This window comes from Vulpes vulpes, chromosome 2 (genome assembly GCF_048418805.1).
Source record: "Vulpes vulpes isolate BD-2025 chromosome 2, VulVul3, whole genome shotgun sequence".
Lineage (NCBI taxonomy): Eukaryota > Metazoa > Chordata > Mammalia > Carnivora > Canidae > Vulpes > Vulpes vulpes.
In genome coordinates, this window is record NC_132781.1 from 71,151,765 (window position 1) to 71,178,307 (window position 26,543).

General features: G+C 34.5%; 1 protein-coding gene across 49 annotated transcripts in view; it reads right to left on the reverse strand.

Annotated features, from left to right (window-relative positions):
- ADGRL3 (adhesion G protein-coupled receptor L3) overlaps window positions 1-26,543 on the reverse strand; it is an 808,546-nt gene that overhangs the window by 312,638 nt on the left and 469,365 nt on the right. For all 49 annotated transcript variants that reach the window (XM_072748899.1, XM_072748903.1, XM_072748906.1 and 46 more), the window contains one exon: window positions 22,580-22,689. In XM_072748899.1, coding sequence (XP_072605000.1) covers window positions 22,580-22,689 — 110 coding nt within the window. The remainder of the gene's footprint in view (window positions 1-22,579; window positions 22,690-26,543) is intronic.

A 26,543-nucleotide genomic window follows, 5' to 3' on the forward strand; every position in this document is an offset into this window, starting at 1 on the left:
ATGATACACTGGACCAGATGGATTTCACAGATATCTACAGAACTTTACATCCAAACTCAACTGAATACACATTCTTCTCAAGTGCACATGGAACTTTCTCCAGAATAGACCACATACTGGGTCACAAATCGGGTCTGAACCGATACCAAAAGATCGGGATAGTCCCCTGTATATTCTCAGACCATAATGCCTTGAAATTAGAACTTAATCACAACAAGAAGTATGGAAGGACCACAAACACGTGGAGGTTAAGGACCATCCTGCTAAAAGATGAAAAGGTCAACCAGGAAATTAAGGAAGAATTAAAAAGATTCATGGAAACTAATGAGAATGAAGATACAACCGTTCAAAATCTTTGGGATGCAGCAAAAGCAGTCCTGAGGGGGAAATACATCGCAATACAAGCATCCATTCAAAAACTGGAAAGATCTCAAATTCAAAAGCTCACCTTACACATAAAGGAACTAGAGAAAAAGCAACAAATAGACCCCACCCCCAGCAGAAGAAGACAGTTAATTAAAATTCGAGCAGAACTCAATGATATCGAGACCAAAAGAACTGTGGAACAGATCAACAGAACCAGGAGTTGGTTCTTTGAAAGAATTAATAAGATAGATAAACCATTAGCCAACCTTATTAAAAAGAAGAGAGAGAAGACTCAAATTAATAAAATCATGAATGAGAAAGGGGACATCACTACCAACACCAAGGAAATACAAACGATTTTAAAAACATATTATGAACAGCTGTACGCCAATAAATTAGGAAATCTAGAAGAAATGGACGCATTCCTGGAAAGCCACAAACTACCAAAACTGGAGCAGGAAGAAATAGAAAACCTGAACAGGCCAATAACTAGGGAGGAAATTGAAGCAGTCATCAAAAACCTTCCAAGACACAAGAGTCCAGGGCCAGATGGCTTCCCAGGGGAATTCTATCAAACGTTTAAAGAAGAAATCATACCTATTCTACTAAAGCTGTTTGGAAAGATAGAAAGAGATGGAGTACTTCCAAATTCGTTCTATGAGGCCAGCATCACCTTAATTCCGAAACCAGACAAAGACCCCACCAAAAAGGAGAATTACAGACCAATATCCCTGATGAACATGGATGCAAAAATTCTCAACAAGATACTAGCCAATAGGATCCAACAACACATTAAGAAAATTATTCACCATGACCAAGTAGGATTTATCCCTGGGACACAAGGCTGGTTCAACACTCGTAAAACCATCAATGTGATTCATCATATCAGCAAGAGAAAAACCAAGAACCATATGATACTCTCATTAGATGCAGAGAAAGCATTTGACAAAATACAGCATCCATTCTTGATCAAAACCCTTCAGGGTGTTGGGATAGAGGGAACTTTCCTCGACATCTTAAAAGCCATCTACGAAAAGCCCACAGCAAATATCATTCTCAATGGGGAAGCACTGGGAGCCTTTCCCCTAAGATCAGGAACAAGACAGGGATGTCCACTCTCACCACTGCTGTTCAACATAGTTCTGGAAGTCCTCGCCTCAGCAATCAGACAACAAAAAGACATTAAAGGCATTCAAATTGGCAAAGCAGAAGTCAAACTCTCCCTTTTCGCCGATGACATGATACTCTACATAGAAAACCCAAAAGCCTCCACCCCAAGATTGCTAGAACTCATACAGCAATTTGGTAGCGTGGCAGGATACAAAATCAATGCCCAGAAATCAATGGCATTTCTATACACTAACAATGAGACTGAAGAAAGAGAAATTAAGGAGTCCATCCCATTTACAATTGCACCCAAAAGCATAAGATACCTAGGAATAAACCTAACCAAAGAGGTAAAAGATCTATACCCTAAAAACTATAGAACACTTCTGAAAGAAATTGAGGAAGACACAAAGAGATGGAAAAATATTCCATGCTCATGGATTGGCAGAATTAATATTGTAAAAATGTCAATGTTACCCAGGGCAATTTATACGTTTAATGCAATCCCTATCAAAATACCATGGACTTTCTTCAGAGAGTTAGAACAAATTATTTTAAGATTTGTGTGGAATCAGAAAAGACCCCGAATAGCCAGGGGAATTTTAAAAAAGAAAACCATAGCTGGGGGCATCACAATGCCAGATTTCAGGTTGTACTACAAAGCTGTGGTCATCAAGACAGTGTGGTACTGGCACAAAAACAGACACATAGATCAATGGAACAGAATAGAGAACCCAGAAGTGGACCCTGAAATGTACGGTCATCTAATATTCGATAAAGGAGGAAAGACTATCCATTGGAAGAAAGACAGTCTCTTCAATAAATGGTGTTGGGAAAATTGGACATCCACATGCAGAAGAATGAAACTGGACCACTCTCTTTCACCTTACACAAATATAAACTCAAAATGGATGAGAGATCTAAATGTGAGACAAGAGTCCATCAAAATCCTAGAGGAGAACACAGGCAACACCCTTTTTGAACTCGGCCACAGTAACTTCTTGCAAGATACATGCACAAAGGCAAAAGAAACAAAAGCAAAAATGAACTATTGGGACTTCATCAAGATAAGAAGCTTTTGCACAGCAAAGGATACAGTCAACAAAACTAAAAGACAACCTACAGAATGGGAGAAGATATTTGCAAATGACATATCAGATAAAGGGCTAGTTTCCAAAATCTATAAAGAACTTATTAAACTCAACACCAAAGAAACAAACAATCCAATCATGAAATGGGCAAAAGACATGAAGAGAAATCTCACAGAGGAAGACATGGACATGGCCAACAAGCACATGAGAAAATGCTCTGCATCACTTGCCATCAGGGAAATACAAATCAAAACCACAATGAGATACCACCTCACACCAGTGAGAATGGGGAAAATTAACAAGGCAGGAAACAACAAATGTTGGAGAGGATGCGGAGAAAAGGGAACCCTCTTACACTGTTGGTGGGAATGTGAACTGGTGCAGCCACTCTGGAAAACTGTGTGGAGGTCCCTCAAAGAGTTAAAAATAGACCTGCCCTACGACCCAGCAATTGCACTGTTGGGGATTTACCCCAAAGATTCAGATGCAATGAAACGTCGGGACACCTGCACCCCGATGTTTCTATCAGCAATGGCCACAATAGCCAAACTGTGGAAGGAGCCTCGGTGTCCATCGAAAGATGACTGGATAAAGAAGATGTGGTTTATGTATACAATGGAATATTACTCAGCAATTAGAAACGACAAATACCCACCATTTGCTTCAACGTGGAGGGAACTGGAGGGTATTATGCTGAGTGAAATAAGTCAATCGGAGAAGGACAAACAGTGTATGTTCTCATTCATTTGGGGAATATGAATAATAGTGAAAGGGAATATAAAGGAAGGGAAAAGAAATGTTGGGAAATATCAGGAAGGGAGACGGAACATAAAGACTCCTAACTCGGGGAAACGAACTAGGGGTGGTGGAAGGGGAGGAGGGCGGGTGTTGGAGGGGAATGGGTGACGGGCACTGAGGTGGACACTTGACGGGATGAGCACTGGGTGTTTTTCTGTATGTTGGTAAATTGAACACCAATAAAAGTTAATTTAAAAAAAAAAAAAAAGAAAGCAATTGTAAATATTTTAGTAAGGTAGGTCAAAAAAAAATGAGATGATTATATGAAGGATGCCTGCATTACAAATAGAATGTGGAAGACACACTGTTTTGAAGCCATTTTCATTTGCTTGCTATATATATATATATATATATATATATATATATATATATATATATATTAGAAGAAACAGAGTACTACAGATTTTTATAAGCCAGTTAGAAAAAAGCATCATACGTAAGACCTATAGATATATTTCAAACTTTTAGCATTAGGAGACTATTAGAAATTATTAACTACCTTGACAAAGAATTTTGACTTCCTAATGCTCTCCTAAATAGACTCACAGTGTATCTGTTCCATTTTACTGTACACAGTCTTTACCAAATTTCACAAGATGCTATTTAATACCAAGCTGAAGAAAGCTGACACGACCAGTCTTTTCTTGCCAAATATTGGAAAATTTAATTAAATAGACATTTGACTTCAAGAAGGCGATGTTGAAAACTAAATAAACTTTATCCTTTTAACCTTATTGACTGACCAGAGTAACATGAAAACATCAATACCTCATCTGCAATGAGAACTCATATTGGATGAACTTTGTCTCTGTCAGGGATGTGATTACTAATGGAGGTGGTGGAGCCAGACTTAAAATCAAATTACTCTGATGTGACAGCTTAATCTCAGACTTAACATAATCTTTATTCTGCCACTTTGAAACTTCTAGGTGATTTAATAATACTGAATTTAAGGGTTGGACATTATAAGCTTTAGGCATGCCAGCTAAAATTCTAGCATGCTAAATCTTTGCTTTTTCTAAAACACACATAAAAAAACATAAGCAAGTTTTGGCCAGACTACAGTTAACCATTTGTTTTGCAGATTTATTTATTTTTATTTTTTTTTAAAGACTTCATTTATTTATTCATGAGAGACACAGAAAGAGAGAGGTAGAGATACAGACAGAGGGAGAAGCAGGTTCCATGCAGGAAGCCCAACATGGGACTCGATCCCGGGTTCCCAGGATCAGGGCCTGGGCTCAAGGTGGCGCTAAACCGCTGAGCCACCTGGGTTGCCCTGTTTTGAAGCTTTAGAAGAGTGAACAAGACAGTTTCAAGTTTAATCTGGTTACTTTACGTAGGAAACTTAAATACGTGGTGTTAATAGTGAGCGAAAGCATGATAATAGAATGGTATAAAACAAAAGGGTATGCTTTGTATTCTTATTCCAATTATTGCTTTTCTTTTTCACAAAAGTGATGATCATTAAGCCCTACAAAGCTATGAAGAAAACAGAAACAAAAACTGTTATTAACTTTAAGTACTTCTGGTCATGGATTTTGGCATTTTCCCCTGAGTTCTAATTATACAATAGTTTAGGGACATAAAGGGATTGGCATGGAACAATAATAATTTTCAAGATAAAAATTCACATTTTTCCATGACTAGTTTAGGACACACTGAAGCTACCCACTGCATTTTATTGAAGGAGTAGAATCAATGAATTCTTCAGAGTATAAAAATTCAGCAAAGTACACTAATTGTCATATGGGATTGAACCGGAGAAAGATTGTTCAAAATTCAAAGACATATTGATATTATCAATGAGAGAGTCAGAGAGAAAGATTAAATGGCTAATCGTCAGGTGAAAGGAATATAAAATTCCACCAACAAGAACTGTGATTGCATAGTTTGTTATATGGAGTTTGAAAAGTAGAGGGTAATGAAAGAAAGTACAGAAAAGAGAGAAAGAAATGCCAATAACAATTAAGAAATAGGAGAGAGTGCAATTAGAGAGATATTATATAGAAGATAATATATTCACGTGAGTCAGAAGAAGAGTTTAGCAAAGGAGGTATGATAAATGGTCACAGCTACTGCAGGGATATTGAAGATGACTTCTGTGAAAATCAAGTTTGACTGAAAAGAAAGTTTCAGATGATTTTTTTGATAAATATTACCAGTAATTCATGGAGGAAAAGGTCTGCAGGGAGGTGGATACTAAATACTTAAAGTATATCATGAGGTGAAAAATAAAAACAAAACTTAGTTCACTACAAAAATTAGTTCTGGGTTTAACAGTCCCTCCATTTTTGAGAAGTTCAAAGTTACTTTGTTTCTCCTCTAATAGGTGTTTTCCTTAAGTTAGCTGCACTACCTGAGACAGATGTCATAAGACACTCCCAAAGTTTACTTAATGAAAACCCTACAAATCAAATGACTGCACAGATACATTAAACATGTGCCTCAAACATCAGCAAAGGCTAAAAATTGTCAATGGTATTTGGTCAGCCGCTTTGCTGGAGAATTAAAGGTCACAGTTTCAATCCCTCTCAGCTTTACTCCATAGCTTATGCCATTAACTCTGGTCAGCAGAAAAGTTCTCTTGTGTCAAGTGGCAAATGCCTCACTGCTCTTTGAAAAGTAAGATAAAGCAAATGATTCTAGCAGATGAAGCACAATAATCTTACCGGTAAAGATAAAGATTTCACCATCATTCACCTTATGACATAATGAAGAAAAAAATCACTTCCACCAGTAGGGGAATGACCTAACACACTGTGTCTACATCAAACCATGAACTATTTTAAAGCCCTTAAAAGGAATTAAACAAAATTATGGCAGTTGACTTATGGGAAGCTTTATGAGACATCACATAGTATAGTCGTATAATGAGAAAAGCAAGATATGCATAATGTGATCCTGTTTTTGTAAACACACACATATTTAAATCAATATTCATGTATAAGTCTTCAAATGACCTCAGTATATAGAAAATTGTGAAGAATATACAGTAAGTATGTGTATATGTTTAATAGCCCAAGTGTCCATCAATTGATGAGTTAATAAAGAAAAAGTGATATGCATGGAATATTATTCAGCACAAAAGAGAAAAAGAATGAAATTTTGCCATTTGCAATGAAATGGATGGAGCTAGAAAGTATAATGCTAAGTCAGGTAAACCAGTCAGAGGAAGACAAATAAATACCATATGCCTTCACTCATATGTGGAATTTAAGAAAAAAGACAACTAAGGAAAGGGAAAAAGAGAGAGAAAGAGAGTGAGAGAGCGAGAAAGAGATAAACCAAGAAACAGACTTTTAACTAAGAGAAAAAACTGATGGTCACCAGAAGGGAGGTGGGCGGGAGGGCGGGGGAAATGGGGGAAATAGGAAATGGGGATTAAGGGGTGAACTTGTCGTGATGAGCACCAGGGGTTGTATGGAATTGCTGAATCGCTATATTGTACACCTGAAACTAATAAAACACTGTATGTAAAAAAATAAGTAGTTTCACATGTGTTCTGTACTGATTTGACCTTTTGAAAACAAACATCTGTACTTAATTATAACAAATCTGGATAATGGCCTCCCCCTAGATGTCTATGCCCTAATCGCAGAACCTGTGAATTTTTTACCTTTCATGGCAAAAAGAAAAAAAAAAAAAAATTTTTTTGCAAAAGTAATTTAAGAATTTGAGATGAGATGATCCTGAATCATCCAAATGGACCCCATCTAATCCCAAGGGTCCTTATGAAAGGGAGGTAAGAGGGTCAATATCAGAGAAATATGAGAAGTAGAGGTAGAGTGATGTGCTTTGAAGATGGAAGAAGAGGCCACATGCCCTAGAATGCCAGTGGTTTTTGGAAGACGGAAAAGACAAAGCAACAAATTCTCCTCTAACACCTTCAAAAGGAAAGAAGCCCTGTCAGTATCTTCATTTTAGTCTTCCAACCTCCGTATCTATAAGAGAACACAACTGTATTGTTTTAAGCCACCCTGTTTGTGGTAATTCCATATAGTAGCAGTAGAAAACTAATTGTAAAAGGTCAACTATTAACAGAGACAGAATATTTTATGAATAATTCAGAACAAGAGTTACAGAATAAGTGATAATGATCATTCCACTCACCAACTGCAGTTTGTCTTTCTCCTTGTTCTAATGCTAGGTTCCTACCAATCATTCCTACTTCTTGATGAAAATTCCTGAGGTCAAGCTAACTTCAGCACACCGGACTTTTACCTTTTAGGCACTAGGACAGAGGGTAGTAAAATACTTTAAAAGAGAACTGTTTAGTATTGTCAATTCTCTGACAGGAAGGTATTTTTACCTGCCTTCTTTAGCATAATGAGAAGAGCCAAAACACCCAAGTCAAAGGGAAACAGTTGTTCTCAAATTCCTACGACCACCTGCCATTCACTTATCAGGCATGGGGGACTTGGACAAACGCGGCTACATAATTTATATTCCTACGTTCCTTAGTTTTAAAATGGGAATTGTATTATCTATATAAACCGCTGTGAGAATAAAATAATATTTCACACAAATTATTTAGCACAGTACTGGCACTTCGTACTTGCTCAGTGAACAATATCTACTCTCAGGAAAAAGCTCTTATTTTTTTTAGCAATTTTTCTTTCCTTCTTGATTATGACAAAGAGGGAGAAAATCAAGTTGAGGAGTTATGGTCTATTTTTATTAAACACCTCAAGAAATTCTTTTTCAATCAGTTGTTTCCTGGGCTGTCAGCTTCTAAGTCACTCCTGTTTCCACTCCAATCAGAGAATGAGCTGCTAAATGTTTAATGATTAATTTGCATCAGAGTTACCTAGCAACCACCACTAATATAAAATTAGAGTCTCTGTAAAAGTCCACAATCTACTAAAAGGATTCAAAAATAGATGAATTCTAGCCAATATCAGAATTTTAACTCTTAAAAACACATCCAGATAGAGTATCTCAAAAGCTTAAATTGGGAGTATATGGTACTTTTTATATCTTGGTATTCAGAATTTTGTATCATAGTGTTTTCCACAATAAGCCAAAACCTCTATCCGTATGGTACAGAAGACTTTAAAATAAGAATTAACTTTTATTAAGCCTTAATTATGTGCTAGAAACTTTTAATTCTGTTGTGTATATCATTTATTTTAAGTCAAAATAACTCAAAGTGTTTACATTGAAGAAATAAACCATATTTTAAAAGCATTAGATTAATTTGGAATTTTCTCAGAAATAACTAAGATTCTTCATCCCTTAACACCCAACAGGGAATTAAAAATAGGTTCTGGCCTTCCACTAGATAGGTAAAATAAAATGGCAACCATGGCCTTCCTACGTTGTTGGTGTGTGTGTGTGTGTGTGTGTGTTTCGGTAAAGATTTATTTATTTGAGAAAGAGACCGAGATAGTGAGAGTGAGAGCATGAGCAGAGAGGGAGAGAGAAAAGCAGGCTCCCCACTGAGCAGGGAGCCAGACACACTGGGATCGATCCCAGGACCCCGGGATCATGACCTGAGCTAAAGGCAGACACTTAATGACTGAGCCACTCAGGCACCCCTTTACATTGGTTCTTATTAATTCTGGATCTTCAACACTTTTAGAACCTATGACAAATAAAATTTTTAGTAAACAGCTCCTACTGGTGTTCAAGATACTGCCTGGGGATAAAAATAAGGTATTTCAACATTTTAGAAACTGTCATCTGATTCTCACAAGGAGCAGCAGCTGGAAAGATTCAATCAAGTAATATCACTCATCAGATACTCTTAAATTTTGTATTAGAATCAGTGCTAATCAAAAATCGAGGGGCAAATATTGATAAATGACTAAGCATTGCTGAGTCCTAAATCAGAGAATAGCATATGTTTCTTGCTTTACACTTAGCACTCATCCTTAAAAAGAGTAACACATACCATCTGTTGCAGGGCAGTCAGTCATAATTTAGGAGATCCAAGCTTGGTATTCGAACCCATTTAATATGAGCATTCGAGAGTGCACGATAAACTAGGAATAAGGGGTTCTTAGTTAATATCCCCAATAAGATTCCTTTACTTGGCAGGCTTTTTGTGTTTGTTTTTTGGTTTTGAAGTTACACTTGATTAGTTATCTCTTGGTAAGTCACAAACAGATCAGGATAAGATCAAAATACTGCCACAAAAAGTTTATATTAGATTCTGATACACACAAGTAGCCAGTTATCAGTTCTACTGGTGCCTGAACAATCAGAATGAATCCAGAAGAGGGTGAGGAGTTTTGTTGTGGGGATAAATGCATTTTGTTTTCAACAAACTTGAATATGATATTCCTTCTGAGCCTTTCTTCTTATCTTGACGAACTTAACATCAATTAGTTCTCTGAGAGGTCAGGAAAATAGGACAGGGAACAAGTCAAGGAAAACCATAGTAAAGGAAACCTTATGTTCTGCGTTTTGGGAGAGATTAATTCTCTCTATAATTCCATTAGTTGTGTGTGTATGTGCATGTGTGCATTTTAACTGCAGACAGCTTTGGCATCTGTGAAATTTCAATGTTATTGAGCACTGAACTTATTTCCAGCTGTTCTAAAAACTGAAACAAGAAAAGATTTGTCAAAGAAATGTGGATGTTTATTTGAAGGATTCCAAAAAGAAAATGGTTAGTGTGTGGTGATTTAGTGTATAGTGAACATAGAGCACATTGCAGAGTCCACCTTCTCTAAAAATGTTCACCTATGGGTTGAGGCCATTTTGAAATAAATTTATGAGAAAAGCCATAATAGCTTGAAATCTAGCACTATGCACAGAAAGACTGACGTTTCGGGATATGGACAAAGTTGGGTTTTTGATATCTCAATATGCCATCAGTAATTGTGTTAATTATGGGCCATACTGAAGGCAAACAAAGACCAAATAAGCAGTCACATTAGGACCATTTTGAGTTCTAAATTTTTTCTGAAAGGATTTGATTTAAAATGAGGAACTGGGCTAGAATGTTAAGTTTCAGTTAAAGAGGATATATTCAAATCTTTTATATTTTTTAGAGTAAGCTTTAATCACTCCTTCCATCTCTAAGCTATAGAAAGACTACTCTGAAATTAAAAAAAAAAAAAAGATATTAGCATGATGGAAAGAGAACTTGACTGACAAGAGTAAGTCGTAACTACATAATCATTGACTGTTTTACTTATTCTTAGTTTTTTCACCTGTAAAAAATTAAAGGTAGATTTAGGTTGCTTTAAAATTAAATTACACTGTTACTACCTAGAGAGAGTATGTGAAGACTCATATAATAGAGGCTTGACCAATATTTGTTGAATGAAATAAATGAATGAGGTCAGGGTCTACCTGGTGACATTGGAGCACATTGATACCTCCTTACCTATTGCTGTCTATGAGAATAGGACTGGAGGTAAATTAATTGGTAGTAGAAAAGCTAACACCAGTGAGATAAGTATGAAAATAAAAGGTACAATGCCCAAACTCCATGGCAGGCTTGGTGTGATTCATGCAACTGTCAGTACAAGCAGTGAAGTCCAAAAGGGTGCAGAGCCTGAAATTTAGATATGAGAACTCAGAAACACAGTGGGCTGAGTGTAGATTCAGAAAATTTGCCTGATGTGGCTTAGTCATCACTTTGGGATTAAAGAGAGTAACCCCATAAGAGAAAACTCGTTTAGGAGCTAAATCATATGGCAGATGCCCTTGTATCTGAGAGAGACTCAAAATTCAGACATGATCTGAAATAAAAAATGGAGAATTAAGACAGAAATATTGTGAAATTCCATCAGTAGTAGTCAGAACTACAGAAATCTGTAACTCTAGGATGCCAGGGGGCTCCCCAATTCTGGCATAAATTAATAGCATAACATAATTCTAAGCCGCAGTGCATGACGGTACTGAAAATGGGTAAGAGGTAACATGCATATTCGGTAGAATAGCAATGATATTCTGAGCATTTTTAATGTGGTCATCAGTGTATTAAGCTTTGAGCATCTTTTCCTTCTAATTTACACAGAAGGTCTGTGAGTTGATTATCATCCTTATTTTCTATGTGAAGAGTCTCATTCACAGAGTAGTAAAACAGCTTCACTAGAAAGAACATAGCTAATAATTGGCCAAGTCAGAATGTCAATTCCAAAGCTCTCACTCTAAAACGCTGTTACATTCTCCAGTGCTTGAGAGAACCTAGTAATGTGAAGACAGGGAAAATGTGGTAGGAACTGACAAAGAGCATAGGTAATATGTCTTTGCCATAGAGATGTACTTAGAAACAGCCATTTCTCTCTCTGTATCACTTACTCTTCTACTCTGTTCTAATTGAAGTTGAAAAGCAATTAGCATAGAGAGAATATAATATGTTTAGAAAATATATTAATAAAAACTAAACGGTACTGAGTTTCCTTCCTAGGCTTTGATTCTACACTGAGGTGATTACTTAAAGGATGACAGAATGATGAGGAGATTATGGGTTCTTGGACGTTAAGACCTAGTCATATTTGTATTATTGGGGGCATCTGAACACTGCAGTATTTTAAAGATAATTAGGTTTTCATTAAATGTTGGTAAAACGAAATTAAATCAATACATACAGAGCAGATTTGGAAGTCCATATATATGGATTTAATTCAAGTATTACAAAGCAGTTATTGTGAGAAATTACTGTTTAAAGATATAAGAAAATTTACATGGAAACTCACTATATTTATTCATCCTCCTTATGTAGCTCATATATTTATAACCAACTCCTTATTTGCTCACTTTCTTTCCTGCCTCACATAAATAGTAGATAAGTGTAATACAATAAAATTAATTTTACTAAATACTAACTTTACTTGGGATTCCCTAGGGTTTTATACATTTATAAAGAGAATTAACATGACTTCTATCTATAAGGACAAGCTGCACATCCTACGTCTAGCCAGTCTATTGCAAAAGATTTCTATGTTGATGTTTTTAAAATATTATGACAAAAATATCTTTATTTAGAAAGCAAAACTATATCTTTATCAGCCTATGTCCTAAGCAGTGATTTTTATAGAAAAAAATTTATAATTTTAGGGAAAAGATAATATTATAATAAGCTTTATTGGTATTCTATTGCTGTTGTAACAAATTACCACAAATATAGTGGTTCAAACAACATTATGTCAGAGGTCCGAAATGGACCTTAAGGGCTTTAGGTAAGAGTTGTGTTCATTCTGGAGGCTCTAGGGGGAAAAAATTGTCCTTGTTTTCTCTAACTTCATAGAGGCTCCCTGCATTCCTTGCCCAGAGACCCCTTCCTCTGTCTTCATATGCTTCACTCCAACCTCTGCTTCTGTTGTCGTATATCCTATGGCCAACATCGCCTGCTCAGATAAGGAAATTTGTGATTACCTTCAATCTACCTCCATAATCCGGTATAATCTCCCCAACTCTAGATCTTTAATTTAATCACACCTACAGAGTCCCTTTTGTCATTGAAGGTGATAACATTACAGGTTCTGGATATGGAGCTTTGGGAGGGGCATCAATTATTGAGTCTGACAGATAAAATTTAATTGTTTAAAAGTCCTTGGGTTTCATAGAGGGGTACTGACAAAAAATTTAACCAATTAAAAACTTTACAGCATTCACAGGAACTGTGATAACCTACCATTTGAGAAATGCCTCCAAAATAAAATGAAAATATTAAAATTTAAATATATTTCCCTTTATCCCTCATTTAAATGAGATATTATGTGGAATTACAATATTTCAATGTAGAACTTCCTAAGCCAATAAATTCAATTTTTCTAGTTTCATAAATTTTTTATTAAAATACAAAACAATTAAGAAGGCTCTTTTGATTTTACATTTACTATTTTGATTTTACATCTACTGAGGAAAGTTTACCTGACAATTAACTCCATAGTTCTTATACATCATGATGTTTGCCATAAAATCTTTTTAGCAATAAGCACTTTGGAAAATAACCTTACTTTCACATGTTTTCACTAGTTAGCTTCCCATATGCAATATATTTTATTTTTTATGTTTGTTTGTTTGTTAAAGAGCTGGTGGGGGTGGGGGAAGAGAGAGAGGAAAGAGTATCTTAAGCAGACTGTGTTCTGAGTGTGAGGCCCAATGTGGGGCTCAATTTCATTACCCTTAGATCCTGACCTGAGCAGAAATAGTCAGAAGCTTAACCAACTGAGCTATCCAGACACCCACCCCCATATGCAATCTATTTTAAAAACAAAACATTATATTCTATGTCTTTCGTGATCCTACATATTTATACTATTCAATTAGAGCACCTTGTAAAAATTTCTTTAAGTTTAAGTGCACAAGCTCTATAGTTTTACTATTTCAAATAAAGCAAATGAACATAGTTAAACTAACCTCTCAAATTTTATTTATGTCTATAACATTGCACTACCTAAACCAAATCTTTTCCTAATTCTGGCAATCCAATTAATTTTTTTTATCACTCTCAATTAATCTTGTTCCCTTACAATTAGCATCTAAGCATACATTTACATATAATTAATCTACCAGAAGTCTATACAAAGTTATTCTACCTACTGATGGATGCTACTTGATGTTTGGCTTATTTGATGCAAGTAGAATCATGCTTCATTAGCAATGGTATTAACAGTACTAATTGCTGGCTTGTTTTCTCGTCAAGTCACTCTCCTCATCTTGACTATAGTCACACTGACTTTCTATCAAGTCTGAGAACAGGCCAAACTCTCCCCAACGGAGGGTCTTTGTTGCTGCTCTTCTCTTTGCACTGAAAGTTCTTTCCCAGGCCCTTTGCCAGACTGTCTTATCCTCATTCTTCAGGTGTTTCAGAACACCTTACACAAGATGGCCCTTTTGCTGTTCTCTATCTTACAATTGTGTTTATTTTCTTCTTGCATTTTTATGGCAATCTTTAATGTTTATATGTATTGATAAATGTGATATTGCCTTATCTCCCAAGCCTACCAGCTTCATAAGGCCCATATCTCTTTTTCGCCAGCACCTAACATAGGGACTGACTTATATTAAGCAACAAAAAACTTCTATTGGTAGAATTATCATTAGTACACAAACTTGCTATCTTTTCAAAATTAATAAATACAGTAACAATTTAGAGTGCTTTTACTTCTATTAGCATTGATTCGATGCAAACTCTAGAAGAGGAGTTGCAAGTTTAGGTAACTTCAGAAGCCAGGAGACATTTTAAATGATTATAGTGAACCAGGAACAATACAATAAATGTTGTATAATATATCAAAGAGAGATGAACAGACCTTATTTAGAGCAAGTAATTTTAATCTATCATTGCTCAAGGAAAGGCAGGCCCAGTATTGCTCCAGACTTTATGTTAAATCTGTCTTTCCAGTGTTTGAGAGGCTTACAGAATTGCTCTGCACATTGAATCTGGTCCAGAGCCATTAAAGGGCAGTCTTTGCATTCACACCCACCGAGGGATCTGATCCCTCCTGATCACATATAGGCTCTTCGCCAGCCTCACTATCTTTACATATAAAGAACACCTGGATACTGAATGTCATGTACTTTTGATGTCCTAAACTAGATCATTACAGGAATTACAGTAGATGAAACATTTCTGGAACTCATTCATCTTAACATGGAGTCCTTAAGAAACTCTCCCATACTTCTTGTTCTGTAGAATACTAGATCTTATGTTTTTGGGACCTAGGTTTTACCTAATTCTGGAACCAGTACTTTGTATCCCCCCATGCCCCCAAATTATTTTTAACTTAAATTAGTCAAAATTGGTTTTTGCAGATTTACAAAGAAACATGTCATATTAATATATCCATTAATTGCCTTCAGAAACGGTTTTATTATCTTTTCTGTGCTCCACATTGTTATAGGTATTAGGTCCCAGAGAAATCACAGCATACAGGGAGATCAGGATTTCTACCTGCCAATTGACAGGTTCATCTCCTGTCAGTCTTATGTTCTGTATTTTATGAAAACACTAAACTGTTTTGGCTTTACATTCATCATCCAGTTTTTAATCTTATATTGCCCCATCTGTTACAAATGATTGTGCTTCTCACTGAATCTACTCATTCTTTAAGACTCAGCTCAAGAGTCATCTCCTCTAGAAAAGCTTCCCTGAAGATACCCATGTCCAACCCCATACTAGCCAGTAGGGGATGGGTGTGCATTCTCTGTATACTGCCAATGTGAAATACTCCATGGCTTTAATGAACTAATAATACTGAAACTACGGGGATCTTGAGCTCCACTTGACTACATTCTTTGAGAGCAGAATCATTTTTTCATAGCTTTCTATGCTATTGTGTACCAGTACCTGGTATACAATAGATGTTCAGTGATAACAGATAAGCGGTATGTCTTGAAAGCAAATGGCATCATTTAGCTGAGAATAATTTCCATAAACATATGAGCAGCTAAACAAAGGTATGAGAGTATTTATGATTTGAACCTCTAAGAAAGTATAGTCCACCTATGTTTCTTGCTTTCTACTAATTTTTATAAATATGTAATACTTTAGGGATTAAGCAAACTTAAACTATTATATAATCACTGATTCATTTGCAAAGATTTGTGGATTATCTGTCAGATGTAAGATTCTGTGAAGTAGAGAAAATTATATGACAAAGAAAGAACTGGTGGTGGGAGAGCAAAAGGAGAAAAGAAAGGAGCTTCTGGGTGGCTCCGTAGGGTCTGAATCTCGGTCATGGCTCAGGGCTTGATCTCAGGATTGTGAGACTGAGCCCCATGTCAGACTCCACACTTGGAGGAGGGGATTCTCTCCCTCTCCCTCTGCCCCTTCCTTCTCTCTCTCTCTCTCTCTCTCTCTCTCTCTCTCTCTCTCTCTCAAATAAATAAATAAAAAGGAAAAAGGAAAGAAGGGACAAATTTGGTTGTTTTCACTTTAAATATTCTAAAAAGACAATTTAGATAACTGACTCTGCTTTTTTAAAGATTTTATTTATTTATTTGACAGAGAGACTAGAGAGAGAGAGAGAGAGAGAGAGAGAGAGAGAGAATGAGTGCACAAGCAGGGAGAGGGGCAGAGGGAGAGGGAGCCTCACATGGGGCTCCATCCCAGGACCCTGGGACATAACGTGAGCCGAAGGCAGACGCCCAACCCACTGACCATCCAGGCACCCCTGACTCTGCTCTTGGAGAGGGACGGATATGTCAGGGACAACACTTGCTATGTTACATGGAGACACAGGGAAAAATAATATGGAAAACAAAATGGCTGCTGTTAGCATTCTTGAGGAATACAATCACCAAACAATTTGGAAGAACTAAAACTCATACACTGTGTATTTTTACCATAGATCTTCCCTTTGAATTACTAAGGTCTTGTTGAGGTGCACCTGGGTAGCTCAGTGGTTGAGCATCTGCCTTTGGCTCAGGTCATGATCCCAGGGTCCTGGGATTGAGTCCTGCATCGGACTCCCCGAGGGAGCCTGCTTCTCCCTCTGTCTATGTCTCTGCCTCTCTCTGTGTGTCTCTCATGAATAAATAAAATCTTAAAACATAATAAGGTCTTGTTTGTAGACAAGAGTTTCTTGAGTGTACCATTCTAACAGTGAACAGAATACTTTGAGAGGAGCCATTTTGACTAAATTTTATTTTTTCTTCAACCATCCGATACATATTTCTTAAATGTATACTGGGTCAGAAACTGAAAAAGGTACTGAGGCGCTGGGAATCAAATTGTATCTTAACATTTCTATAGTATCTTAAAAATTAAGTATATGTGTTAATTTCAACACATGAATTTTTTTAAAAATGTATTTTTTACATAGTAGGAACCAAAGAATGCATATATTAAAATATGTACCCACTGGAACATTACTAGCAAAAATATATATAGTTATTTGGATTTTTTTAATATATATAGTTATGTGTAATTAAATATTTGTCAGTTTTAAATGCTGAAGGGAAGAGCAATATTTTTTCTTATAGTAAAAAAGACAAAACTAACAGGTTATGTAATTATTTGTAAATGTTAACTTTCCAATAATATTCACTTTGCAAGTCTTTCCATAGACAATCACACATAACTTTAGATGCCTGATAATGAATGGTGAAGAGTCTGTAATTACGATAGCGTAAGATTGGATTAATCACTCACTTCTAATAGCTCTACACATTGTATGTTTCTTAATTCCATTTCCTAAGAAAAGCTACGGCAATAAAAGCCTGCTAGAATATGTAATATGTGTTTTCTGTTTCTAAAAGTTAGAAACAAAGAACTGAAGAAAAAAGCTGGGTTGGGAGAGAAGACAAGCACCTTCTGAGCATAATGTGCATGAAATTGTATGCCTTGGAAAAAGACAAACTGTCAGCAGGATACAAAGTAAAGATTCTTTGCTCAGAAATACTCTACATAGGTGGTTAGTTGTTTTATTGTTTTCTCCCTAACACAAATCTTCCCTGTAAACCAGCTAAATGAGGGAAACCCTCCTTGAAGATGCCATAATTTCAATCCCCAATCAGGCCAGAAGGAATGTAAGTGGGGCAAGAAGAAGGAAGGTGGAGAGCAAAAGTGTGGCAGTGGTAAATGCTGAACTTTAACCTCTGGAATATCTGGGTCATCTCCTGGGAAGGGAGAAAAAATCACTAAGATGGAAAATCAAACTCAAATGAAAATGCAAAGGCTATAAAAGTCACACTGGAACTAAGGTGTGACAGGAACAGAGAAAAATATTGATTCATCTGTATCAAATTTGGTCACAAACAGGGTATCTCTGAACCCAAACAAGAAAATACAGAAAGGAGGGAGAAGTTGAGATTTTGAAAAAATTAAGTATAACTTTAGTGCTTTAGAAAGTGACAAGAGGGCAGTCCTGGTGGCTCAGAGGTTTAGCACTGCCTTCAGCCCGGGGTGTGATCCTAGAGTCTTGGGATCAAGTCCCACATCAGGCTCCCTGCATGAAGCCTGCTTCTCCCTCTGCCTGGTCTCTGCTTCTCTCTCTCTCTGTCATGAATAAAATAAAATCTTAAAAAAGAAAAGAAAAGAAAAGAAAGTTGACAAGATACTCAAAGAAAGTAGCTTCACAAAATTGTTTATAATCACTATTTTCTTTTATTTTCTTTCCTATGAGCATCTTAAACATAGAAAGAAGAAAGAAAAAAAAGAGAAAGAAAGAAAGAAAGAAAGAAAGAAAGAAAGAAAGAAAGAAAGAAAGAGAAAGAAAGAAAGAAAGAAAGAAAGAAAGAAAGAAAGAGAAGAAAGAAAGAAAAGAAAGAGGAAAGAAAGAGTCATACCATTTGATTCAGGTTAAGGTTCTTGTAAAACTATCATTTTTAACCATGTACCTATTTACTGACTCCTAAAACGCTGTGCTAAAATTATTGCAAGCTTATCTTTGATATTTAACTCCACATTCCTGATGGGATACAAATAATTTTGTTGAATTTTTATGTATATCACCTCTAATATGCTAATACATCATTAATATTGATATGCTTTCCCACATATTTTTCTATATTTCTAAATTTTCAATTTTTCTATACTTTTCCATGAGAAAGTATCAGATTAAAAATCAATATTACCAGGGGAACACACAGAGTTTATATAAAGAAAGAAAATATCAATATTTTCCACATGTCAATATTAAGAAGAAAACATTTATAAATAACAAATACATCACTTATATACAATGAAGTTTGTTGTCTTAAAAATAAAAATGGGTTATTATTTTTAATAAATAATATTAATTTATATGGATAATATGGATGTTATATTAATAATAATATAAATGCCCCTGGGTGGCTCAGTGATTGAACGTTTGCCTTTGGCTCAGGTCGTGATCCTGAGGTTCTGGGATGGAGTCCCACATCGGGCTCCCTGCATGGACCCTGCTTCTCCCTCTGCCTGTGTCTCTGCCTCTCTGTGTGTGTCTCTCATGAATAAATAAATGAAATATTTTTAGAAAAAAAATGGGTATTACTTGAACATAACAAATAGAACCTAACATAATTTGTTTCTTCAATTGTTCATTTAGAAAAAAAAATTGATTTTTAAAAAAAGATTTTATTTATTTATTCATGAGAGACACACAGAGAGAAGCACAGACACAGGCAGAGGGAGAAGCAGGCTCCCTGCAGGGAGCCCGAGGTGGGACTCGATTCGGGGTCTCCAGAATCACACCCTGGGCTGAAGGCAGATGCTCAACAGCTGAGCCACCCAGGCTGCCAATAGAAAAAATTTAAATACTAATAATGAATCTGAAATCTGAAGCTTACCTTTTAATAATATATTAGCGCTATTTTAATAAGTATATCACATACAAGGATTCCTCATATAACAGGTGATTTAAATAACTTCTCAAGTAACTGTTTAGATAAGAGCCTCATTCCAAATTGTGGGTGCTATTTTTATAACATAAACTAGTTTTCGCCATTATGCTTTGTTAGGTGTTTGGGAAAATAAAATTTTGCAGTGATTTAGCTGCTTTAAGAAAGGCATCAAATCCTCCTTAAAGTTAAGTAGCAAAAGAACTAACAAGAAAGGTCCAGGCCCGTGAAGCATTTGCTTTCACCACGGGACATTACTACAGTGATGAAAGTTATGAGTTAAATACTGAATGAGATTGAATAACTCATGAAAATATAAAGGGGAAAATCTCTAAGGAGAATTATAGCTGAGTCCTTAACAGGTATTAGTGATAGACTCAAATCTTGGCTCTGTCATTATCCAACTACTCTGTATTTTACATGAAACATTAACTTATCCTACTGAGCTTCAGTTTCTTCTTCAGAAAAGTGACACTCCTACCTAACAGGAAGGATATGGTGAGAATTAAATAAAATAATATGCATAAACATTAAACCCATGTGGTAAATGAGATGTAGTAAATGTCAATAAATGGTAGTTATTTTAAATAAGTGATTTTTTTTTTCAGCAATGGAAAAGTCTGTATTTTATGCTAGACAGAAGAAAAAGAACTTAGTGTTGATCTAAATTACAACTGACTACAGATCAGGGAATGTCCAGAAGGTGAGATCCAGAAAATTTTAATAGCTTACCTTAGCTTAAAGCCCTGTGCTTTTTGTTAAAAAACCAGACTGTATTCTGACTCCAGATTTCCTGATCTCTGGTCGTTTATTTTACTAAACCAATCTACCTTTCAAATAACTCATTCACTATACTTTATTTCATGGTTTACACTTTTTTGTATATTTTTTCCTTTAAAATCATGTTAAATTTACTAAATGAGTTCTCAATTATGCATTACACTTTTAATTGAAACATACTGAAGATATTTAAACAAGCTCAATCATGCTATGCCATATAAAAGAAAGCAGAATGTAAACTTGCAAGTGGCTGCACCTAAGTTTATAATTCTTACTTAATAAAACAATCAGATAAATATTTTAATATAATGGACATACATCGAAGGCAATCCGCAAATTTTAAGGATTTTCAGAAACCTGTATATATAGGATATTCAGAAAACAAATTGTTCATCTCTGAAAACTTATGAGAAAGGAAAAGTGTGGTAAGCCATACTCCTTTTATGCAAAAGTTTATGCACAAATTCTTATTTATGTTGAAATGATTTCAGTAGATGATTTTTCACAATAAGTTGGGCAGAGGATTTTGGAATAGATGTCCTCAAAGAAATTCTGAAGAAATACAGAAAATTGAAGAGACAGCTGTGAAATTCTTTAATATTTAAAAATTGTGAAAAAATCTAGCTTGACATTTTCTTTTTCAGCTTTCATGTTTCATAAATATGATTGAAAGTTTCCTCAAACCGTTTAAAAATGAGGTATTCCTTATTGGTAAATTTTTTTTATAAAATGCCTTTGGAAATAACTATCCCACATAATTCACAAAGATCTTATTATATAATCCAAATAAAGTGTCAGAGTTCCAAAAGGCAAATGTTATTTCTTTAAAATATCACTAATGAACAATAACTGGTCAGCAAGAGCTTTATATTTTCATAGAAGGTCCCTAGAGATAACAATGTATAGGAAGCATAACTTCAATTGAGATTTCAATAGAACCTGTACAATTACGTGTTTTTTAATAACAAGGAAAATTAGCTTCTAAAACTTCACCAGATAAACTTTCTCTAATCAATCACACTATAAATAAAACAAAGATAAAATTTTATCTTGATTGCTTTCATTATTATTTTAAAATTTCAATTCATTTCTTGCTAGCCAAATTACTATTATTGGATTATGCACTTTTACACCTTATGAGTAACGTGCTGCTGCCTTAACTAAGCAGAAGTGAGGCAAGCTTAGAACTATCTCTTAGAACAGCAAACTGGCTGATCCCTAGATACTTCACTTCAGAGATGTCAAAGGAAGTTGGAGCCTGGGATTTATTCATGCCCCAGGGGTTTTACACTTTTGGGATGAACTGAATATCTAATATGAAATGCAGGATTTCCTGAGTAATCTTCACTACGGAATCCTATGAATAATTAATAGATCAACAAATATTTTTAAGAAATGGTGATTCTTCCTCTGGGTAGAAAAGTTAGACAATTGTTCCAGTTTTGATTGTTTGATTCTTCATTATTCCTGAAGAAAAAAATATGTTGTTGGCATATACCATATCTGACATAAAAGTTGCAAAGCCAAACTTTTAGAGGCTGTAAGAGATAAATTCTGAAGAGTGCTTTACTTCATGTAATTTTTGTATATTCATTTCAGTTTGTTCCCTCCTGATGAATATATTTCTCATAAACGAAATCTTGACAGCACTTGTAGATTAGATATAATCACTTCTATCATATTCAAAATTTATCAATTTCTATACCACTATAAAAGTATGATTTACAATATTATATAATGTATATATATCATATACATATGTATATGTACATATACATATGCACATATATACAATCATATACTGTATGATATATTATATATAATATTTATATAATATAATAATGTAAAAGTATATTATTCATTTTAACTTCCTGTTTGCTTGGACCTAGAGGGATACAATATAGGCATAATATTCATTTCAACTTTTTCTGAAAATTTTATATTCTTGCATTAAGAAAAGTTTTAGAATAAGTATTGATATGCAGAAATGTATAGTCAAAATGAATGCTATGGGATCATGCGCAACATCTAATTATTCCAATGGTGGAAGGATATATGATCCCGAAAATTCAAATTATCAGTCTTTAAAAACATTATGTAAAAAAGGAAAGGTGGTAATTCTTATGCGTTCAGAGAGAATACTTTGTCAATGCATGCAAAACAAAGCTTAATATCTTTTCACAAGATAAGTACAAGAATATACATACTGTAAGGGACACATTCATACTGCACTTCAAGGTATTTATAGGTTCCTGGACACGGGTCTGGAAAAACATCAGGACCTGCCACCACTGCACACTGCGTTCTGTTATTGCACCTGAAGTCAAAAGAAAAGAAGTAATAAATTTATGGGAAGTTAAATCATCATTAACATCAGTATTAATTTTATTTTGGTTCCTGTTATAAAGATTTACATAAGATTTTGGTCAATTTAGAATTTTAGACTTATGAAGGAAATATCTGTAGTACACTTAAAAAACTAGAAATAAAAGTCAATTTGTTCGGTTTAGTCATACTAACATTTAATATTTCAGTGAAAATAGTAAGATTTTGAGTTATAAGTTAAATACTGCTTAAGGAACACTAATTGGCCCTTACGATATTGGGCCAATTAAGAAGGACTATTTGGTAGGAATCACTCACTACTATTATTAAAAAATAAAACAAAATAAGAACACAGAGGTTTATAAAAAAGTCATAAAATAAATTAACTGATTATCATGCCTTCCACTTTAAAGGCAGTGAAAATATGTGGAAAAGCTCTTAGGCAAATGCAAAAACAATCAATAAAACTTATTTGAATATTAAAATATATCTAAAATTTAATTTATATAAATTAATATATTATTTATGCCATAAGTAAACCTACTTTTAAGAACCAATTCTCATGTTCCTTGTTTTCAGCCAAACAATTACACTAACCTCACAGACTGCTGTTCACAAATGCCAATATCCTATAATTTAAAATAACTTTAAATCTCCAAGGAGAATAATAAAAAACAACTACTGAAATAGAAAAATAAACTATGCATCTTTTGTGGCAACTGGGGTAAACAAATCTGGACTACCTAGATTTAATCATGGGTAAATATACATATAATGAAATTTATTCTTATTCTGAAAAAGACACCCAAGTTCAGAGGTGCTTTACTGAGGTAAATTTTACTCAGAAACCCTCTAGATTCAATAATTTATTGATACATAGATACTTCTTTAGGAAAAAACAATGTTTTTTTCCAACTCTAATATTGTCAGTAAGCGTATAGGATGAGAAACTCTATAGTTATATTCTTCTGTTTTTTTTTTTTAATCTTCTAATGTTTTTCTGTTCTTGTTTATTCATCTCAGAAATACAATACCTTATGGCTAGAATTTTCCATTAAACCTTCCTCTTGAAGAGATGCTTCATTCTGTGATATGACCTTATACTTCTGAATCCTTCCTTGATACTGGCAGGATAAGGAGCATGGAAGGCAGAGCTCAGTTTGATTTACTGTGAAAATGCTTTGTGTTTACTGGAGGATACCATTTGGTGGCCTTAATGAAGATTTTATTTAGTCCCTAAACTACAATTGATTCATTAGTGAATGCTGTAAGCTGAAAAAAATAGTCTGTGTGATGAGTCGAAGATTATTAAATGCCAATATTCCATAGTTATCAGGCAATTTGGCATACAGTTAATCCTGAGGATCAACATGTCCCTAAAGTTCTCTTCTGTAAATTTAATGTCTGAGGATGATCATTAGACAACTGAATAATAACATTGATGTAAATGTGGCTGTTCTCACACATATGCTGCAAGTAGGCACCCTGCCATTTTAGTGTATTCAGACTTTCAAAAAATAGCAGCACTTCCCTTTTACAAAGAAACCTTTGAAGGAGATGTCACAAGTTAAAATACATGTTTCTTGACAGTCAAGACATACGATTTTCACACCATGTCTTAAAAAAACCCTCATAAATCTATCTCAGGTGTTTATAAAATGAGCAAAATAACTATAAAACTTATAGCCATTTCTGTAATTTGTTAAAGAAAATTATCAGGAATACATTTGAAATAGAAATAATTAACAATAAAAGAAATATACATCATGACATTTAGTTAAAATGTAACTATTCTGTATAAGTGTGATCTGCAGTCATTAAGTCATGGCAAATTTGAAATATATATATATATATATTTATATGCATATATATATGCTTTCTTTTCTGGTCTACTGCTGTTTTACACCATATTATCAACACTTTATTCTAATTACTACTGCTACTACACCATATTATCAACATTTTATTCTAATTACTACTAATTAGTACAGCTCAAATAATAAAATTCATTTGGAAGTTGTTTCTATTCTTGTAATATTCAGATATAGAAGGGCAACTAATACATCTTTTATTATTTAAACAATGTTTTATATCAACAGATAGATTACTACTAATTTACAAGTAGGGCATAAAGGTTAAAATTTATAATTATGGAGGTGTTTTTTGCACACAAAGTGATCTTGAATCAGAAATTTTAAAAGGTTATGTTTGTATAGACTGGAATTAAAAAATAAAATATGAAACTATGCTAATCCACCTATCCACTTATCTATCTAGACATGTGCACCAGCTAGTTTGCATACTATGTATTTTAAGTTATAAAAATAGTATTTTTTATATATAAGAAAATTGATTATTTTCAGTAAACATTAGACACCTTTGTGAATCCCAAGTATCTTACTCAATGTTAACCAAAAATAAGTCAAATAAGCCTTCCAATTAATGGCATAGTATAGGTGAACAGGTATATAAACAATGCCTTAACAATAATATATTTGCAGTCATTACCATCATGGTTCAGCATCAAACAAGACTTTAAAACATTAACTTTGCAATATAATTCCCATATTTTATTAATAATTCCATATTAAATTTTCTTTAACTTAAGATTCTTAAAAATCAAGAGAAAGTTAATCTTGAGAATATTATTCTTGTCCCAGATAAATTATAATATGATTGTTTGAGGACTAACAACATTTCAATAACAGAAATCTGATGGTTCTGTCTTCACTAGTTTAATGACTTCAGTTATTGTAAATAAAAATGAAATTATACTTTTGATGAAAGCTTATTGAATAATGAACAAATTACTCAAGTACTTTTATATACTTTTATATCAAAGTTGTTAAAGTAAATTCATTCTAAAATATTATACATGATAAATGTGAAATAAAATAATCGAATTTTCTCATGTGCTTTAAACTCAGATATTTTTCATTGTTTACTTTTAATATAAACATGAATTTAAAAATGATTTTCAGGGACACCTTGGTAGCTCAGCGGTTGAGCATCTGCCTTTGGCAGAGGGCGTGATCCCAGGGTCCCAGGATCGAGTCCCACATCAGGCTCCCTGCATGAAGCCTGTTTCTCCGTCTTCCTATGTCTCTGCCTCTCTCTGTGTCTCTCATGAATAAATAAATAATCCTTAATGAAAACTAAAAATAGGGCAGCCCGGGTGGCTCAGCGGTTTAGCGCCACCTTCAGCCCAGGGCCTGATCCTGGAGACCAGGGATCCAGTCCCACATCGGGCTCCCTGCATGGAGCCTGCTTCTCCCTCTGCCTGTGCTTCTGCCTCTCTCTCTCTCTCTGTGTCTCTCATGAATAAACAAATAAAATGTTAAAAAAAAACACAATAAAGGATGAGAAAATATTGCAATAATAGAGTCAAATGCAGTCTAATCCACTGCATAATCATAATCTTATAAAAGTATTATGGTTTATGTAGGTGATAAAAGTTTCAATATTTTTTTCATTAGAAACTTTGTGCAATAAAAAAAAAAGTCCACTCCAACAATAGACAGTTTTGAGGAGAAATAGATGAAGGGTTCAAAAGTTATATACTTCTAGTTATAAAATAATTAAGTCATGGAATGCAATGTACAGCCTGGTTGACTGTAGTTAACACTGTATTATACATTTGAAAGTTGCTAAGGGTAGATAGTAATGTAAAAGCAGGTGGCACTGTCCAAGACCAAATAGAATACTCGGAGATCTCTTGGTGTTTGACTTTTCATCTAAATAACACTGGAGCCAGTTATTTTCTTACTACACAAAATTGATGTGCTTATGAAAATGCCTTAAGAAAAAAAAAGTAAAATACTACATATATACACACAAGGTACACGT